The sequence below is a fragment of the Vulpes lagopus genome, chromosome 3, assembly GCF_018345385.1.
Source record: "Vulpes lagopus strain Blue_001 chromosome 3, ASM1834538v1, whole genome shotgun sequence".
Classification (NCBI taxonomy): domain Eukaryota; kingdom Metazoa; phylum Chordata; class Mammalia; order Carnivora; family Canidae; genus Vulpes; species Vulpes lagopus.
The window spans coordinates 75,864,115-75,883,588 of NC_054826.1; the positions used below are offsets into that span (position 1 = coordinate 75,864,115).

The 19,474-nt window shown below is 37.0% G+C and overlaps 1 protein-coding gene across 2 annotated transcripts in view; it reads left to right on the forward strand.

Annotated features, from left to right (window-relative positions):
• Positions 1-19,474, forward strand: part of ANK3 (ankyrin 3) — a 657,384-nt gene that overhangs the window by 150,377 nt on the left and 487,533 nt on the right. The window contains exon 1 of one of the 2 annotated variants that reach the window (XM_041749123.1): positions 4,744-5,375. The exons of the other annotated variant lie outside the window; for it this stretch is intronic. Within the exon in view, the coding sequence (XP_041605057.1) occupies positions 5,313-5,375 (63 nt within the window). The 5' untranslated portion in view covers positions 4,744-5,312. Of the gene's footprint in view, positions 1-4,743; positions 5,376-19,474 lie in introns of those variants that run through there. 2 annotated transcript variants of the gene reach the window in all.

Here is a 19,474-nt window from a genome sequence, read left to right on the forward strand (position 1 = left end):
TATTGTCAAAAATGGAACTAGTGTATCAAAACTATAATTTCACAGATAATATTGCTTAGAGCAAAGCTAGGTTTAAAAAACTTTATTTGAAAAAAAAGTACTAATGGGTAATACAGATGGCTGTTGGATATGACAAAAATCATGGTGGTAATTGAGCAGGGGCTGAAAATTGAGACTCAGTTCACACTCTCATTCTCCTTCATCTCCTGCCCACACCTGCCTGAATGTTCCATTGTTCTAAGCCAATGTACAGATGTCACTGTGTGTCATTGTGTTTGATATGAAGACTCAGTGAAGACTAGCAGCTTAAATGCAGAGCGTGTTCCTTCAGATGCTTTCACTCACATTAGAAATATCAAGATATTGTATAAAACATAATGCTATTTTTTAAAAGATTTTATTTATTTATTCATGAGAGACACACAGAGAGAAAGGGAGAGAGACCGGCAGAGGGAGAAGCAGGCTCCCTGCAGGGAGCCCAATATGGGACTCGATCCTGGGTCTCCAGGATCACACCCTGAGCCAAAGGCAGACGCTCAACTGCTGAGCCACCCAGGCATCCCAAAACATAATGGTTTTGATTAAAATTGCGCTATGATACTTCTCATATTTATAAATCCTCACTAGGGATAGCCCAGAAGTTTAGGGGTTCCAGCATGTCACCTGAGATAGTTGGCAAGTGGGAAGATGAAGTAGTAGTGGTGGTCATGGTGGGAGCAGCTTCAGACCAAAATTAGCCTGAGGCAACCCCAAATCTGTGGGAAGGAGAGTGACCAGTTGGGCTTATGAAGTGACCACCTATTCCTGTCATACTCTTTGTCCTGTTTCTGCTCTCCTGGCATTCACCCCAAATAGGGCAAGGTAAGTACCAACATCTCACAGTGAGGTTTCCTAGTGATGTGTGTTTTTTTTTAATTTGAAGTACATGCATAATTATTAAAAACACGTTTACTTATCACCGAAGATGATTTCTGATCTCACCGTGGGTTCACTCCCTCTCTGGGAGATACTGGTGAAGTGGAAAGAAAGCCCTTCGTCAGTGGCAGAGTCAGTAAAACCACCTCTGGTCCCAGTTCTGCCCTAAACTGGCTGAGTTCACCTCAGGGAAGATGTGTCAGGGCTACAGGTGGGTGTGAAGAGAGAACCTCTGCCTGTTTCACTCAGCTCTAAAGATCTTAGGGTTTTCAGTAAATAGTTTATTTGCCTGTAGTTTTGTCTTTAGCTTTACGAGCGTTTTAAACATTGAGGACTCAGGAACAGTATCAAGGGAATGCTGTTAGTAAGATTTAGCAATGACTGTAGCTTGCCAACCAGCAGTGTAACTTACAGTAAGTACGTGACGTCCCAGCCTTAAAAATAAAATTAGTCTATTCATATAGGTATTTCTGCTGAATTTAAATGGAAAATTTTATTTTTTACTTTTAATTTGATGCACTTTAACTTTAGTCAAGAAATTATATCAGTGTCACTGTTTTCCAGTGACTTTTATGCAGAATATAGCATAAAACATTTGCTTCCTAATAACCCCGGCCCCACTATTTCTCCTATGGTAAGCCACTTTCATTTTAAAAATAGATCTGTTCTACGAGACTTAACTTGGCCCTGGTTGTTGTCCTCTTATGCGAGTTATTTAATTTAAAAATAGAACTGTCTCAGTAGATCTGTATCAACTAGTTTGGGATGGTTTCTGTGTGGAGTAAACTCTAATTAGGTAGGCAGTTCTGTGGGGTCACGTTTGGAAGCATTGCAATCCAGTTGTGTTTTCCTCTTTGGTAATCTGACAGAGAGGTTTGTTTCCAAGTTGATAATTTCAGTGTATTTAGCTTATTATTTTTTCCTAGGCTAAATTTAATTTCCTTAAGGGTTGGGGGAATTTTATAATTTGGATGAAAAAGAGATTACCATTTGAAAGTAGTTAACATTTAACATTTTTGGAACAAGTAATCACACCTAGACTGTTTTTTAGATCAATCAAATGACTCTTACCCAGAGCAATTTTAACTTAATGTGCATTGGTACACTTTGGGCATATTAAAAACAATCAGTATTTCTGCAAATGCATATTTCTAGAGTGCAAGTGTAGGAAAGACCATTAAACAATTATAGGGAATAATTTTTCGATTTATTACATCTAAGTTGTTTTAATTTCTCAACCTTTACGTTGTCTGATTTTACAAAGTGAAATATGTTTTACGTTGTGAGGAATTAAATTACTATTGATTTTGTGATATTTTAAGGCCTTAATTCTAACATGGAAACTCTTTTTGCCTTACAGACTTTTTAGAGATTTGTTCCTTCTAAAAGGTCTAGAACCTATCAAGTTCCAGAAAACAAACATAAAACATACTATACATCACAGACCATTATATTTTGTTACTTAAGTACAATTTGACATATTTTAAAGTTAATTTTTGAAACTGGGCTTTTTATCAGATTTGATTATACAATGTGACATCTGGAAATATTATTCAATAAGATTTATGAATTCCTTATCTGTAAGGATAATTCCTTCCTAAAATGATCTTTTGTAGAATTTTGCTATTTAATTTTATCTTTAAAAGAAAGTCCTGTTTTTTTCCAACTAACCAGCAGAGAGCACTTTAGCTTGTAACATGAGCATCGAATATACAAGAGTCCAGATCATGCTTTATCAAAGAAATGGGCAATTATCATCACTCACAAACTCCTTGTCTCCTGTCAGTTCCCATTAATTTCATCAATTTCTTAAAGTTTTCATCTATTTAAACACACTTTTATAGTTTAAAAAAGTTATTATAATGACATTTTCTCTAAATACATTCTTGTGCTATTTACTTGGCTAGAAACAGTCATGTTAGTTTTATTTTGTATATTTGATAGTCCTAATTGATTTGTTAATTTTTCCACAAATGGACTAAATTTAGTCTCAATATCTCTACACCTTGGATTTTTTTTTAAGAGGCTTTACACTGGATATTGGTAAATAATTGGTGACAAAGACTTTTCTGGAAGGGTATTTAACTCAGTAGTTCTTTAGACACTAGGAATCAAAACTGTTAGGATTCTGCTATAAATGGATGCATTATCTTTATTGCTTAAGTAGTGAAAAATGCAAAGATTTAGATAGTCTGACTTCAGTCCACCTGCTTACCTCATTTAGTTTGTTCAGAATTTGTATAAAGCCCCTATCTCACCCTTATCCCTCCAAAGGTCTGCAAGTAACAAACCAGGCTTATCCAATTAAAGTATAGGAAGGGTAGAGCCAGGAAGGAACTGCCAGGTCCCTGGGTTTCCCAGTGTTCTGAAAATGAGCAAGAGTTGAATCAGGGAAGAAGTCGAAAGGTTTATTCTGTCATAATATGATTTTTTCCCTCTTATTGTGTGATAAGAAGGGTGTTGAGGAATAGCAGTGGAAAGTGGGGACTATGAATAGGTAGTGGTTCAGAGTCAGAGAAGAAACTTGCTATGTGGGGTTACATGCCTGACACCATTCAGAATTCTGGCCACACCAGACTTTCTAAGATGTATATTATTGTAATTAAATAATGTGAAACCTCTCAATGGAAGAGTAGCTCCAGTAGCTAACCCACAGTTTATAAAACCCATGAAGCTCTTGGAAGGGTCATTTGCAGCCCTGGCCCAGTTGGCCATGGGGGGGCCATCTCAAGCATCCCTCACACTTTGGTTTTCTGGGGCACTGGTGGTTTGAGGTGTGGCAGAAGGAATGTTGGTTGCACATAAACACAAACCCCCTTTCTATGTTAGGGAAATAATGGGGAATATTTTAGTATAAATATCTGCCCTTTTGGTTCATTATTTTAGCATCATTTCCTCAAACCAGGGCTAAATCTTCCCCTACACAGCACTGGAAATTAGACTCTTATGACGTTTTGCCCTGTAATGCTGTGTGTTGTATCATTTTAACCCGATTTCTTGTGAAGGAAGATGTTAATGTTAATCCAATTTCCCCTGAATACAAATGTTAGAGTGAGCAAGGAAATGATTGATTCCTGGCTTCTGGACCCCTAAGGATGGATCTGACCCTGCCGTCCACCTCCTCCTCTCCTCTCCACTCTTCCCTACCCCTGTATAAGTTATCTGCTTTGAGAGACCTGTTTCCAACTTCGTGGTAGCCCATGGTGGCTCAGAACTTTGTTACTGCAAAGAGATGCTTGCTTACATGACAGTTTCTGTTGGTAATTCAGCTATATCTAAAGAGACGAAAGCAGGGAACAGGAGTTTCCCCTCCGGTGTGAAGCCCCTCCAGGTACCCAGAAAACACCCTGTAGCCTTGGCTTAGGATGGTGTGCAGCATGGAGTGTGTGATGTGATCTGAGAGAGCAATGCTGCCCTGAGTGTGGTAGACAGCAGCTTTGCTCTTCGTATTTCTTGAATATTCTGGAGGGCTTCTAGTGTTGGTTGGTGGGTATATTCATGGCAGGAAAACGATTAAATACAAATGATGGCAAATTAGGCATGGGGCCTTCTGTAATTAGCCCTTCATTAGAAATCTTTAGCTGGAGATTGGCAATTCGCCCATCTGTTTGGTTATCACATAAAGAAAAAGTAATCATGGAGAAAGTGTAACCTTTGGTGTCTCCGGTGGTAGTAGTAGACCTCTTTTATGGTCTGAATCATTGAGTGTTTTTTTGCGAACCGGTAACCTGATCTTTTATCACTCCCTGGACCGCCTGCCCCGCCGCTCTGCCCTGATGCATTCAACACATGTGTTCGAATGGGAAACCGGCAGCCCTCGGAGCGATTTACATTCAGCCTCCCAGCCTTCGAGAAGCAGCGAATCAGCCTCAGGGAAGGCTTCGGGAGACTTGTCAGCAGTCTGTAGCTTATTTCTGTATGTGTGAGGGTGTGTGTGTGCGTGTGTGTGTGTGTGTGTGTGTGTGTGTGTGTGTGTGTCTCCCTCTCTCTTCCTCTCGCTCACCATTTACCAGGCTGGAATCACTGTGGAGGAAGAGCAACAAAGTGTTGTCAAGATCTTATCTCAGGGTTATGATTAGTCAAAAATGAAAGGCTGAAATATTGATTTTCATTGTAAGAATAATTGGCCGTTTGATGTAGAGAACACCCAGTTGCCTCCCGGGGAGAGCTGAGCAGTGCACAGTCGCAGCCCGGCTCGGCAGCAGCCAGGGCTGGGTTGAAGCGGCCGCTGCCCGCCTGGGGAGCTGGGGAGCTGGGGAGCTGGGGAGCTGGGGAGCTGGGGAGCGCCCGTAAATGGACTTTGCTCCCAATGCTTTGACTCTTTGTCGTGGTTTTGGATGTTGGAATACGGGCGGTGATCTCTTGTCTTTTATAAACTCACCTGATTTAAAGGAAAGATGAGCGAAGAACCAAAGGAGAAAAATGCAAAACCTGCTCATAGGAAAAGGAAAGGGAAAAAGGTAAGAAATGAATAAGCAACATGTTCTCTGTATTGTTCTCTGGCTCTGGGGAGGCAGCGATCTTCAGGCTGGATTTTTTTCAGAGATCGGATTTTAAGAAGCTGCTAGAATCAGATTGCTTTTGTTTTTCTGGTCTATTAATAATGGGTGTGTTCTGTGTTGGAGAAAAACATCACAACTCGGATGCATTGCTAAAATATTTAAACGGTTAAATATAGTCATTTAGATTTCACTGAAGTGGTGTGTTTTTCATAGTGATATTCAGGATTATTAAGTAAACACATGTCCTAATTATGTGGGTGGGTGGGTGTTTTTTTCCCCCTTAAATTTTCCAGAAAGCTTGTTAATCAACAGGGTACAATTACTAATGAATATTATTATGGTATAGATGTTTAGCTTTAGCACATATTTCAGGCAAACTTGGGGAAACCTGTAGTTACACTTTAAAATTACAGCATGGAGGTGAACTCCATTTTAATTATTGATCAGCTTATGGCTGACAAATCTCAATTTGCAACAGACTCTGCAGTTGTACAGAGTGCCTCATTCGTCCACTGTAATTTATAAAATTAATTTTGTTTTCCATGTAAAGTGAAGAATCTTCTGAATAGCAATAGATGATTATTATAAACCTGTAGATTCATTTTGGATGTCTCAAATGTGCATACCTTAAAATGTGCTCCTAACTTTTTGATACATTTTGAAACAGGGGGTTGGGGGGTGAGGGAGGTAATTCCTAAGGTCTGGCATTTATTTGCTTTTGATCCATTGTGGTTAATAAACTGGCTTCTATAGGGTGTGCCACCAATGGAAAAGACATTTGTATATCTGTAACAAAGAAAAACAAATCTCTAAAATAGGATTATAGTACATAGCTGTTTCAGGAAAATGTGCATTATATTTTTCTAATCTACAATCAAAATCTTCAGACACTTTATTTTAATTATTAGGACTGTTACATATGATAGTGACTCTTTAAAATGCTTTCTCGATCCAATGTAATGTATGCTCAGCCAATGGAAGCATGGAGAATGGATGACTATAGCAGAGAAGATAAAGATTTCAACTCCTCATTGAATTGTCAGCATGTAAAATTTTTTTCACAATCTATATATTATTTATGAAAAGATTCATTTGGATTTGGTGTTCTTAAAGGAGCTACTATCAGCAGACTCCTCTGAGGACACGTTTATGAATGTGCCATATTCTAGGGCAGTGGTTCAACATCCTATAGACAGGGAAGCTGTGCAGACTGGCTTTAAGACAGCCTCGAGTTCTGGTACGTTGTGTCAGCAGGGGCTGATGATGTTGCAAAGGTGCTATTCTGATTTCCCAAGGGAGCAGGTCGCAGCTGCACAGCACAAATGATTTGTTTAATGCCTGGCGTAGTGGTGCTGGTCTCAAGGAAAGCTGTCAGCTTGCTTCATGTTTATGAGATATGGCCTTAAGTGGCTGACAGGCTCCACCATGATTCTGAACACAGAGTGTCACGGAGAGCCCGGACAGACATCATGAGCCACGACAGTGCAATCCAGATTAAAGTGAGCAGTGGCTGGGTCAGTTGTAAATCATTGAGCTTTTATGTGGAATCCTTTAACATGGACATTTTTTTTTCTCTCTTGAAAATTTTCCAGTTGTGTTCCACTTCTCCTCATATGAGGTTATCCTTCTCAGACAGTATGAAGTCAGTTGCTCTGATTCCTTCTCCTGTACATGCTACAGTCTCCCAGGGCCTGTCAGGATACTCTTTATGAAGCCTTCATCATCACACTCTGCCCCAGGACCTTCCAAACTCCCTCCAGCCTGTTCAGTGAAGTCCAGATTCCTGACTACAGAGCTTGAGGCCCTTCCCATTCTGACCTGTGCCCACATCTCAGGCTTTTTTTTCCTCCTCACCATTTACTTCATTCATATTTGACTCCAGCCAAACTGGAGATCATCTCACCAGCCCCTGAATTAATCCACTTCTTCTAATGATTGTCCTTTATCCATGGAGAAAGCATTTCTGTGCCAGGCCACTTTATGAAATCCTACCCATCCTTCAGGGTACAACCGGATCTTGCCTTCTTCCTGAAATTTGTCAATTCACCCTACTTTGAAGTCAGTCAGTCTTCTGGATTGACACAGTACCTTATTATGTCAGGATACTTAACACATTCTGCTTCTGTTTCAAGTTATTATGTACCTGCTCTGTTTTCTTGTCCACATTGGACCTACTGGTATTTACCTCAGGAGGACTCAGAATGTTCCTTATGTACAGCTGACACTAAATAAATGTCCCATTGAAATACCTCTCTCATTTACTGACCAGAGTTCACTAAGAATGTTCAGTATTAGAGCAGATAAATATCAAGTGGAGATATCTTTTAAATAGATATTCAGGCCTTTCTCCCAACATTTTCTGGATAAAAAATATAATAGTTTTTGTCTTCTTAAAAAGAATATATATCTATAAACATACGTGTGTGTGTGTGTGTGTGTGTGTGTGTGTGTGTATGTGTATTCCTTTTCCTTCTGAACCAAATATTCTAGAAGGTTTCTGGGTGTTCTAGGTGACCTACACTGCAGCATTGGTGGGTGTGGTCAAAGGAAAGCATTTCAGGTGGGAAATATATGCAACCTTCTAAAATTTTGTTGCAACAAGCTCCTCAAGTGTTTGAAATATTTCCTAGTTACTTATGGAATTATTTTAATATAAAATTTAGTGTGGAATCTTTTTTGCATAGGAATATGTCTCAAAATGGCCTTTAAAATGATATGTTGTTGTTGGGTGTTTTCAGAACAGATCACATGCTTAGGGCATTTGGGTGTAGTGTCTCATGAGACACATTTAATATTGGAGTCAGCAAGATAAATGTAATGGTATCATTATATTACTCCTTTGTTAGCACATAGCAAGTATTTTCTGTTTTGTTCAGAAATATAAGGATTCAGACTGATGTTAGGAAATGTTTTTTCTAACAATTTCTATATTTTGTTCTGAATGTGAAGAGGGAATGTGTGTGTGTGCATATATCCATATCTCACAGCTATTTCTCTCTCCTTATGCTGGTTATAAGAGAAGGATTTACTGAAAGTCAGGAGACCTGAGTTCATATAAAGCCCTGCTTCTAGCTGGATGTCTTGGATAGAACATTCAAACTCTTTAGCTATAAAATGGGGCTCATGTGCCTGACACAACCATCAGGGATATTATGAGAGTAAAATAAAAATAATCAGTAGGGCCATATTTTCAAAAGAGATATTAAAATGATAACACCTAAGTCATAATGGTTGTCATGGTAGAATTTTGAACTTGCTATAGATTGACTGATTCTCAAGAAGAAATGCCAGATGAGGCCATATTACCCAAATAATATGATACCGACTGCCAGGGCACTTAGCTTAGTAGTCAGCCACCAAAGAATAAGTGTGAAAAGTGTCATTCTTTGATTTTATTTATTTAGCATCTGCATTTTATCAGCCTAAGCTGCCATAACAAAATACCATAGCCTGCATGGTTTAAATAACTGAAATTTATTTTCTCAGTGTTCTGGAGAATGCAAGTCCGAGATCGGAGTGCCCATGTGGTGGGGTCTGGTAAAGAGGGCTCTTCCTGACTCTAAAAGGGCCGCCTTCTCACTGTATGTTCACATAGCTTTTTCTTGGTGTGTACAAGTGAAAGTGGAGGTGGGAAGGGGGAGGTTGGTTTCTCTCTCTCCTTCTTCTAATAAGACCATCAATCCTGTTGGATAAGTACTGCACCCTTATGACCTCATTTAACCCTGATTATCTCCTAAAATCCCTGTTTGCAAATAGTTACATTGGGAATTAGAGCTTCAATATATGCATTGGTGGAGGGGGGGGCACAATTCAGTCCATAGAAGCCTCTAGAAAAGAGTATGTTATCCAAATTCCCAACTTAAATATGCTTAATAAAACATAGGATAGTGATTGAAGTCCTTTCAATTAATTTAGTTATTTAGCAGATGCTTGTGTAATAGAGAACCTTCAATTACTGGGCCAGAGCCAGCTATGGTAAACCAATCTGTGCCCAAAGTGAGGATTCCAAATAAAGGTGAATTCAGGTTCTACTGGTGGCAGAATGAAGGAGTGAGAAATTCCATCAGAGGATGATGTTAGGAGAGGAGAGATAGAGGAAGACATGCTTGAATTGGTGTTAAGAAGATTTGTGTTCTCCAGGTGCTCCCCAAGAGGGTCAGAGCCTTCCTGATAGAGTATGGGATGAAAGAGAGAAACATTTGAAGTAGGCTGATTCCTGCTTAGGATTCTTAAACGTTGTTTTGCATGGTTGGAGTGCAATGGACAGGGACATGTCATTGAAAGATATAAAGATGTCAAAAAAGAGAAGGGCCAACTCAAGAAGTTTGAGTTATAGATCTCATTTTATCCTGGGGTTCACCAAAAGGCTTTGAGCAGATGACTATTGACATCGCATTTGCTTTTTAGAAAAACATCCTTAGTATTTGGTAGAAGAGCTGGGACTTTATTTTACACTGTCAGTCCATCTGGTGGGACTATAGGTCATATATTTCACTGCTGATGATTACCAAAAACTTAGTTTCTTGAGTGTTTCATTCAATGACTTTTCTGTTTTCTTTTCTTTTCCTTTTCTTTTTTCTTTTATTTTTTCTCTTTTCTTCCCTCCATCCTCCCTCCCCCCCCCCTTTTTATTTCTTTCTTTTCTAGTGACATTGGAAAAAAATACTCAAATATTTAGACCCCACTGGGTAATGAGTTCCATTGCAATGGGTTTGCTTATTTTCTAAGGAACTTCAGTAAAGGATTTTCACCATTTTAGTTCAGTTGTCTTTTCCATCTTAAGACTCCAAAATAACTTACTTTAAGTTAATTTTAATGGTTTGTATTTCTTCTAAGGGTGGGCTTCATAACTTACTTTCTTTTCCACTCTTCTCTCCCATGTGCTTGTCTTATGTGTCAGAACGCTACTTGTTTCTTTTCTTATGACATTTAAATTACCCAAATGCATATCCATTTTTTTTTTTTTTTGAGGAAGAGTCAAGGGAACGTCCATTTCTGAATTTCATTCACTATTCCTAATACTCCTGGAGTTTTCATTGTTGGAATTTTGGTTGGTTTGTTTGGTTTTTGGTTTAGGGCCTTGGATCAGGATGCCTTGAATACCAAGTTCCCTCTAAACTGAGGTAATGGTGTGTGGGCACATTGAACACATGGCATCTGTGTTGACTTGTAATTTTCATTTGTGTTTTTGGACATTGCTCACTACTGCTCTAGAAGCACAGAACTCTTGAAGTCTTTTGTTGATGAATGAGATGAATTGAGTTATTATTCACTGAACATGATCACATATCCAGTGCTTTGTAACTTCTGGGGGCTAATATACACTCCATGTTGAGTGGCTTTTATATCCTTTTCCATTTCACTATATGGGTTACTATTGATGTTTCTTCTCTTAGTCTAATATAAGTAGAAATTTTTTAGTACTTTTTATTTTCTTAATCATTTTTCTCTTTGCTGTTACTCTTACTTTCACAAATACTACCAACTTTATAGTTAAAAGGCACCTAAAGTGTTTAAATATCTTGTGCATCCATATCCACGAAAGAGAAATTTTGACTCCTCTAGTAATGAATTTGTACTGGTATTTTCTCAAACTTAGTATTGGAGTTAGCTCATATCAGTATGCAGATTTCTTTGTCATCTTCGCCCAAGGTTTTTGTGCTTTCAAAACTTTCTATTTGCAGGGAGAGATTAAAGAATTAAGAGAACCTGGGAGGTTACTTCATGACATCAGAACTTCATGAAAGATTATCAGTATCATCTTTTAAAAATCAAATTTAGTGAGGTACATTTACTTGGAGATTTTATTCAATTTTTGTTAGAAAAAGGCCAGCAAAAACTTGACATAAATTTATTTTATATATAGCAGCCTTTAGGGCATGGACTCTGAACATGACCCTTAAATGGAAGCTGTGATATTCTTTCAATAGGTTCACAGTCCCTTCTCCATAATTCCAAAATTCAAAATGAAAACCGAAAATATTTTCTAACTTCTTTGGCGGCAAAATCTGACCCGACCTGAACTCATTCGGCAGCAAAACCTGTTCTGACCTTATGGGAAGCTATTTATAGTCTTTATTTATCCAACTTAGTGTGAATATTCATACATTTTGCTGCAGAAGTAAAAATTCTTTGCTTACAGAGTATGGCATGTCCCAACATGCTGTGGAGCTAAGCCTATAATATTGGTATATGCCTTTCTAAAATTTGAGAAGTTCTGAATTCCAAAGCTTTTCTAGCTTCAGGGACTTCAGACGATGGATTGTGAATCTTCACTGAATCCTGAGCTGGGACTGGTGAGCCAGCATGACTAAAGGTTAGCTTGCTGTGAGGAGGAAGGAACTTGTTGCTGTCCTTAATAAATTCCAGATAAAGTGGAATCTTGTGATGCTGGGCACCATATCAAAGGTCCTTAATACAGTGTTCAGTGTTGCAGGAAAAATTATTTCCAGGTGCAATCTAACAGATTTTAGCTTGTTTGGCAATAAATCTGAACATTTTGACAGGGTGGTTTTGAAGATGATATTTACAAAGCCTTTTTGTTGTTGTTTTAAGTAGTGAATTGTGGCTTATCAATAAGAAGAAAAACGTAATTCTTAGAAAATTCTTGGGGTTTTTTGTTGTTCATGACCATTTGATGAGGTCATGAAAAATAACTGGTATATATATGTTTTCTAAAAGAAAAAATAATAGATTTGGGGTAAATTATTGTTTGATTGAATCATTGTGCCTACCTGCAGAGAAAATAATGATAATTATATGAGGGATAATTAATTTCCCACAGTTAGCACATAAAATGACTCTCTGTCATACATCTTAAATAAAAAATTTCACCTCGGGGTATATTATACAACTTAATTATGTATATATTATACAACTTAATTTTAAAACCTTTTCATTCCAGTTTTTCCTCACAATTACACATAAATGTAAGTATAAAGTAATTTATTACATGGCTGTGTTAACAGCTTAAAGTCTAGAAGTTCCTCTCAACTTCTTACTCTTCTATTAGTTGTATAACTTTAGTCATGGAAATCCATTGGTTCTCCCACTACCAGGGAAGTAAAAGAAATGTGCTGTCATAAGACATCTCATTAGTATTATTGGAGATACCAATTGATATATTGGCTTCAATTGTGTCCTTAAGAAAACCAAAGTTCTAAATAATTTCTGAAGTTTTAATGCTTGTGAAACTCAAAACCTGGTTAAACAGTTTACTAAATGCAGAAGGCCGGCTCACTTTGACTCCCAACTCACTAGTCTTTTACATGTTTCACAGCATATGAGATATGTTGGTCTGGCATTTCTACTGTGGGGTGTGTGTGTGTGTGTGTGTGTGTGTGTTAAAACAAACTATAATTGTGCAAAGCTATTTTGATTCTGTCTCAGTACCTTATCATTTATCCTTTCAGAAAACATTTTTTGAGCACTCACTATTCGAAGTGCAAGGGGTTCATCCGGGAACATGATAGGCAATAAACATACAAAGTGGGTACTAGTAATACGTCAATACAGAAATTCCACAAGAAGCCTCTACTCTAGAGGAAAAGCAGATCTCATGCCAAGGAGGTAGCGGGAGGCTCTCGTGATGGGGACCATTGAGCAGTGGCTCAGTCATACTGGGGACTTGGTCAGCTCTGGAGAGGACATTTTAGGTAGAAGGAACTGCTGGCGGGGGGCCGTGGAAAGCCCTGTAGCGTTTGGGTTCCAAGGAAGGAACACTTTAATGGACTCTCCCAGTTGGCATGAACTGTACAGACTTCTATACACTGCTCTCAAATGTCTTTTTCCTCCTGGAATTCAATCAATGTTTTGTGAGTTTTAAGGGTAAAGAACAATATTTGAGGGAGTCAGCTGAGTATACCAAGTACCTGCACAGGGTAAGTGAAATTGTGAGAATAATGAACTTTTATTCTACTTTTCACTTTCCCTTCAGTGCTGCTCTCATTGTTAACCATTGTGACTTAAGTACAGTGAGGAAGTCAGAGACTTACAGAAACCCATATCTCTTAAGCCTCTAATGAACAACTACTGCCACCACCACCCCCTACTTCGTACACAGTCTATTCAATAAATTAGAAATAAAAATAAAGACATACATTAGAAACTAAATTTGAGAAACCATGATGTGAAGTTTGTGCTCAGTAACTTTTGCCAATAGGACATCTGTAGCCTATGATATATGCCTTGTCTTATAGGTTTCATAATCCTGAGCATTGGTGTTTAATGTCAATTTTTGTGAGCACTTAATGAAAAAAATTAAACGCTAATTATAGCAAATCAAGCTAATTCCTTGACATGAAGCTGAACCTCTAGATAATTTTCCTGGGAACGTTGTGTAATTTCCCTTTGTTATTTCACGATGCTGGCTTACTTAGTCTTTACTTGCAGTGATTTCACCGCCAGGTAATGTACCTCGGCATTTTACAAAATTGGAAAGTCTCTTTGGAACATTATCATGTTACCTTAACTATTGTTCCCACCATTTTTAAATCTAATTCATTTTCACATAGAGGGAACATCAAAACTACATACAGAAGTTGAATCACAGTTGTTTGAATATTAATGAAAAGATTTTCTGTGTAATTACCGGTAATTAAGTGAATCATGTGTTCAAGTAAATATTTATGAATAACTTCAAAGTTTCTTTTTCAAAACAAAAGGAACCCCAGTTATGATTTTATGGATTCCCACTCCACTTTCTCCACAGAGATGTTTATCAGAAATTTAATGGACTGCCTCCTACCACATATGTGGAGTTATTTCACACAGTCTGTTGTTTTGGACAAATCGAGAAGCACAAGAAACAGCTTGGTTTCAGATATTTGAAATTGGCTTTCTGATCCATTAAGCAGAACTCATTCTCCTCAATTGTTCTTTATATCTTAAAATTAGAAAAAATACGCAGGATATTTATGAAGTTATAATAGCAATAATAGATCCCAGGATTCCAGCCTTTCTTTTTAAGAATTTGTTAGATATGACTTTTGATGAATTTAGTTATGTGAATGTGCTCCAAAGAAGTGCTAGGAACTTGCAGCAACACATGGGTGCTTGCGAAGTTTTCAGTCTTTCACTGATTTTTGCTATTTTAGGGGATCTCTGGAACAAAACTAAAAATGGATGGTCCTCTGTATTATCAAAGAGTAAAGCCTACAAAACAGTAATTTTAAATGCTTAGATTTAATGACACATTTTCTCTCCTTAGTCCACCTGCTAAAAATGCTTTTGATGATAAACTTTCATCTCTGTATAAAGGTCTTTTAGGAGGTAAATTTTAGGCATTTTGCTATAGTACTTCATGTAAATTATCAACATGCCAATTCTAGGTTTGTCTTTAGAAAGTAGATGTACTAATGTAGCTACATTAAACCAACATGTCAATATGTGCATTTTATCTTCTGCTTTTAAAGGTTTTCTATAATCTTTGAAGTGGAGGTTCTCCAAAAAATATGATTATGGGCTTTAGCCAAGGAAGATAACTTTGCAAGAGTGAGAATGAAATCACATATACCAAGTCCTTGTTCTGCTGCTTAATATTTATGTAAAGTTCACCAGGTTACCTAAATCCTAGTCTTTAAAATGAGGCTATATTGCTTAATGCAAGGATAGAAACATTATATGTCAAGTGGCTGGCACAGCTCTTGGCCAACATCATGCATGCATGCATCATAGAGTAGCCATTGTCCTTAGTGTTAAAAAGCATTGCTAGTATAAGAATAGATTTGGTACTACTTACTGCCTATGTAGAAAAGCAGAATTTAAGAGATATAAGTTCATTTTCTCTCTGAATCAGAATTTTTGTGTATCATTTTAATATGACTTGATCTCCTTTCTTTACAAATCAGAATAGTTTGTTCTCTGATGGTAAAATTTACTTGTAATGTTTATTAAACATTTATTTAAAAAATTAGAAATTTGTCATCCATATGTAACAATTTGTATAAAAATTATCTTTTGAGTTGTTTTAGAAAATTCAATATTTACCCCTAATGAAATTTCAATTTAGGAATGGATTTATGGAATATACTACATTGTAATAATATAAATTGGTAGAGATAGTTCATTATATATTTGTGTAATGTTAACTCCTAACGGTACATGTTAGATAGGATTTATATTATTAGCATTAGTATATTAGCATAGTAGCAGATATTTGGCTCTAGTATTTGTGCTCTAAAAATCCTTGCACTTTGCATTTTATTTAACCACTTAGAATGAGAGAACAGGGTAGTATGTAAGAAAGAACAGCACATGGGTTTTCTTCTTGACTCTGGTAGAACAGGAGCAAGAGGAAGTGTAGTGGAAGGAGTGGAAGATTCAAATCAGCTGACAATTATGTCACAGACATTTAAGACAATATATATGAAAATATAAAAATGTTCATTGCATTTGCCACTGTGACATTGAACTGAAACCTCTCATTTTCTAATTTCTGAAATGTAGTTGAAACAGTTATACCTATGATGCTTATGGGTTTTAAGACACTACTTTCGAGCAACAATATTGAATCCATACTTTGAAAGCGATAGTGTATTGGGCGAGATCTGGGGCATGCTGTGTGTTTGCTGAAGGGGACAGAGGCCTCCTCTGTGTAGTTGTCACCTTCTGTTCAAAGAAGAATACTACCTCTGGTGCTATTTTGTCCCTAACAATGTAGCCACCTCATCTATTAATTTGCATTCGAGTTTTTTGTATTTTTATAATTGAAGTGTAAAGAAAACAAGGAATGGGTATTAATCTTTTCACTTTTCACATAGAATCCCAACTGCCCTTTCATGATTATATTTAACACCACCACTGCATGAAACATTCTAAATTTATGTATGGGATCTGAAGTAGTTTTATAGAGGATGCCCTATTTAATGGCAAAGCAAGTCCCTGGGCTTTTTCATTCCTCGGCTTTTAATAGATGTCCCCTCGGGGACAATTTGTATGTTGCTCACATCTAGAACATAGATGATTTGTCATTCTTTTTGTTTGTTTCTTTGTTTTTACTATGGTAAAATACTCATAACATAAAATTTAGCATTGTAATCATTTAAAAATGCAATTCAGTGGCATTAAGTACATTCACAATGGTGTGCAACTATCATCACTATCTAGTTCCAGAACTTTTTACCTCTATAAGTGGAAACCCTGTACCCATTGAGAAGTCACTCTATATTCCCTCTTCCCCCCAGTCACTGACAGCCACTGACCTGCTTTCTCTCTCTATGGATTTGCCCATAAATATTTCATATTAATGCTTTCTGGTGTATACAATATGTATCCCTTTGTGTCTAGCTCCCTTCACTTGGCATATTTTTAGTGTTTATCCACGTTGTAACTTGTATCAGTACTTTATCCATTTTTTTTAGCTGAGTAATATTCCATTGTATGGATAGTCTCCATTCTGTCTATTTACTCATCTGTTAGGGGACATTTTTTTTTTTTTTAACTTTTGACTATTGTGAATAGTGCTGCAAGAAACTTACAAGCTTTTATTTGAACACTTGTTTCCAGTTTTGGGATATTTACCTGGGAGTGGAATTCTTTGGTCATGTAATAATTCTAGAAACATAAAACTTATTGAAGCACTTATAAGGATGTTTTTTTCTAACAAGTTTTTATAGTTTGATTTCTGTTGAATTCATATTTCTATATCTTATTATTTATGTAGTCACTTGTTACTCCTGGGGTTTTTTTGGTGGGTAAAATATAGCAAAATTTTGTGTCTGTTCCTCATAGAGGGTTGGAGATGGCAGTAAGGATTTTGTGGAGAGACAGCAGCACTGAGACAAATAGAGATAAAGCCACTCATGAGCTCTGAGTGGATGGCAGCAGGTATATCCTAGAGCAGAAGAGAAAAGTAAAAGCTCTGCTGGTAATGTTTCCAGTTAGGACTTTTACTTGAAATAGGAACTTTGAACGTGGCAGAACTGAGAAGATGGTATTTGTTCTTTCCCATAGCAGAAATTATTGACTCTTCCAGAACAAAGTGCATGAAATGCATGCTGTTCTTTACACTCGGCCAGAAAAAGAGTTGGTGAATTTAGCCACACCTGGTATAAGGTTTCTCCAGAGAGAAGTCAGTGAGAGTCTGAAAATATCAGATGCCCTCTTTGTTGCACATGTTTGTGGTTAACTTTACTGTGAAGCAAGGAGTATTTAAATCTCATTTCATAGTATAGTGTCAATCATTCTCATTTGTTTCTATTTTAATATTTGGAGTGAGAAAATGCTCTCGGGCAGTGTCACAGAGAGGTTTCTGAACCAGGTAGGCTGTGACTGACAACTGTAGCCTCTACTTTGGTTCTCGTTTTGTGGGTAAAACTAGGTGAGCTGTACCACTGGGACTTTCATCAAGAGCTTCTGACTATGTGATTGTAATCACACGTCACCATAAACAAGTATTAACTACTTTGCTGTGTAGTAGAAACACTACAGAAAAGTATCGGAAAGGCATTTGCTTATGGGTTACATGATATTTACAGAAGACACAGGAAGATTCCTAAAATATGAGCTTCTTAGCTTTTTTCTAGGTGGGGTAGTTTTGTTGTTTTTCTTTCTTTTTTGGTGATACCCAACCTCATGAAAATATGCAGTTAGTCAAGTTATTGCATAGTCTGCTGAGCAAAACTGGTGTTACCCCATAGAGTACTTTCTGGTCCTGACATGTGTTACATGCTAAAGATTTAAAATTAACTATTCAGGAAAGCCATTCAGAGTCTGTTTGTGGTCTTCAGATACACAAAATACAATGTAGCCTTCATAATTGAATGCTTTAAAAAAGTTTTCTTTCTCTAAATACATTTATATCTAGAAAATTTTTGTAAACTTTAATTTGAAGAGGATATATTCCAATAAAATGTAGCCTCTTTATCTAAATATTTTCTTAAAAATTTCTTGCTTTAAATTTTTTGTAACTGGGAATATTAACAATTTCTATTTTTGTTTTCTTCTCTTTATTGCCTACCCTTTTCTGTAAGAATTTTGGACATAGGTATTATTTTAAAATGGAAGAAATACAAAACTAAAATATTGGAAATATTCCTGCTGAGAGACTCAATTAGAAGTCATCTTATCAGGAAAATAAGCTTGCTAACACAGAGATGTAAGAGAAAATCCATCTGGAAATACATTTTGACACCTATTGTTGAAGACGTCGGTGTCTCTGATTAGGTTTTGGATTTTTAAATGATGGTCACAGTGGTTCTTGTCTTGTCATATACTTTAAAATGTCATTGACTCCCTTTGACTGAACTATGAAACTTCATGTCATTGCAGTTTCTGGCTTCATCTTCTTAAAGCTGGTCAGCAGTCAGCAGATATCATTTGTAGAAAGATGGTCCATGAAAGAAAGGCTTAGCGTTAAGCATGTCAGGTCTCTTTCTGGAAAGGTTTTCTGGAGAGAACTTGTTTTGAACCAGGGCAGCAAGCTCATGATTAAAAAGCCAGAGAAGTAATATAAATGAATAAATTGGGGGCAGTGTAGATGGTTTCATAATTTTGTAAGAAAAGCCAGAAGTCTAGATTTCTATGTAAATCTCTTGATATTGAAATATTGAAACAGATTAAATTTTTTTGAAAAAACTCATTGTGTGGCCAAAACAACCAAGTAAACAGACACCTGACCAGGACAGTTTTCTGGGCCCCATGTTTGCACCTTTGTTTTTAGCTGTGTTGGCTATTGTCTCCAGTAGAGACAGTTCTCTGAGTAGAATTTTAGAACTGAGTTCCTAGGTAAAGATTTTCTGTGGTAAACATTTACCTAATGTAAATCTATCATCCTTTACTTTCTTGGTTAAAAAAATTTTGTTTTACTCTTTTGATTGTTCAAATATTGATATCAGATTTTGCCCCACCTCCACCCCCATCAAGGCCCATCGGAAAAATGGTTTAAATGAGCAAGCAATATATACATCATGTTCCTCATAATTTCAAGTGGTGGAAATAATAGAGAGGCCATGGCTGGAAAATGTGGATGGTGTTTTAGGAGTTTAGGAACTTTAGATGGCGATTGAAATTATAGATTTCTCAATTAGTATATGCCAGGCAGGAATTTATTTTATTGA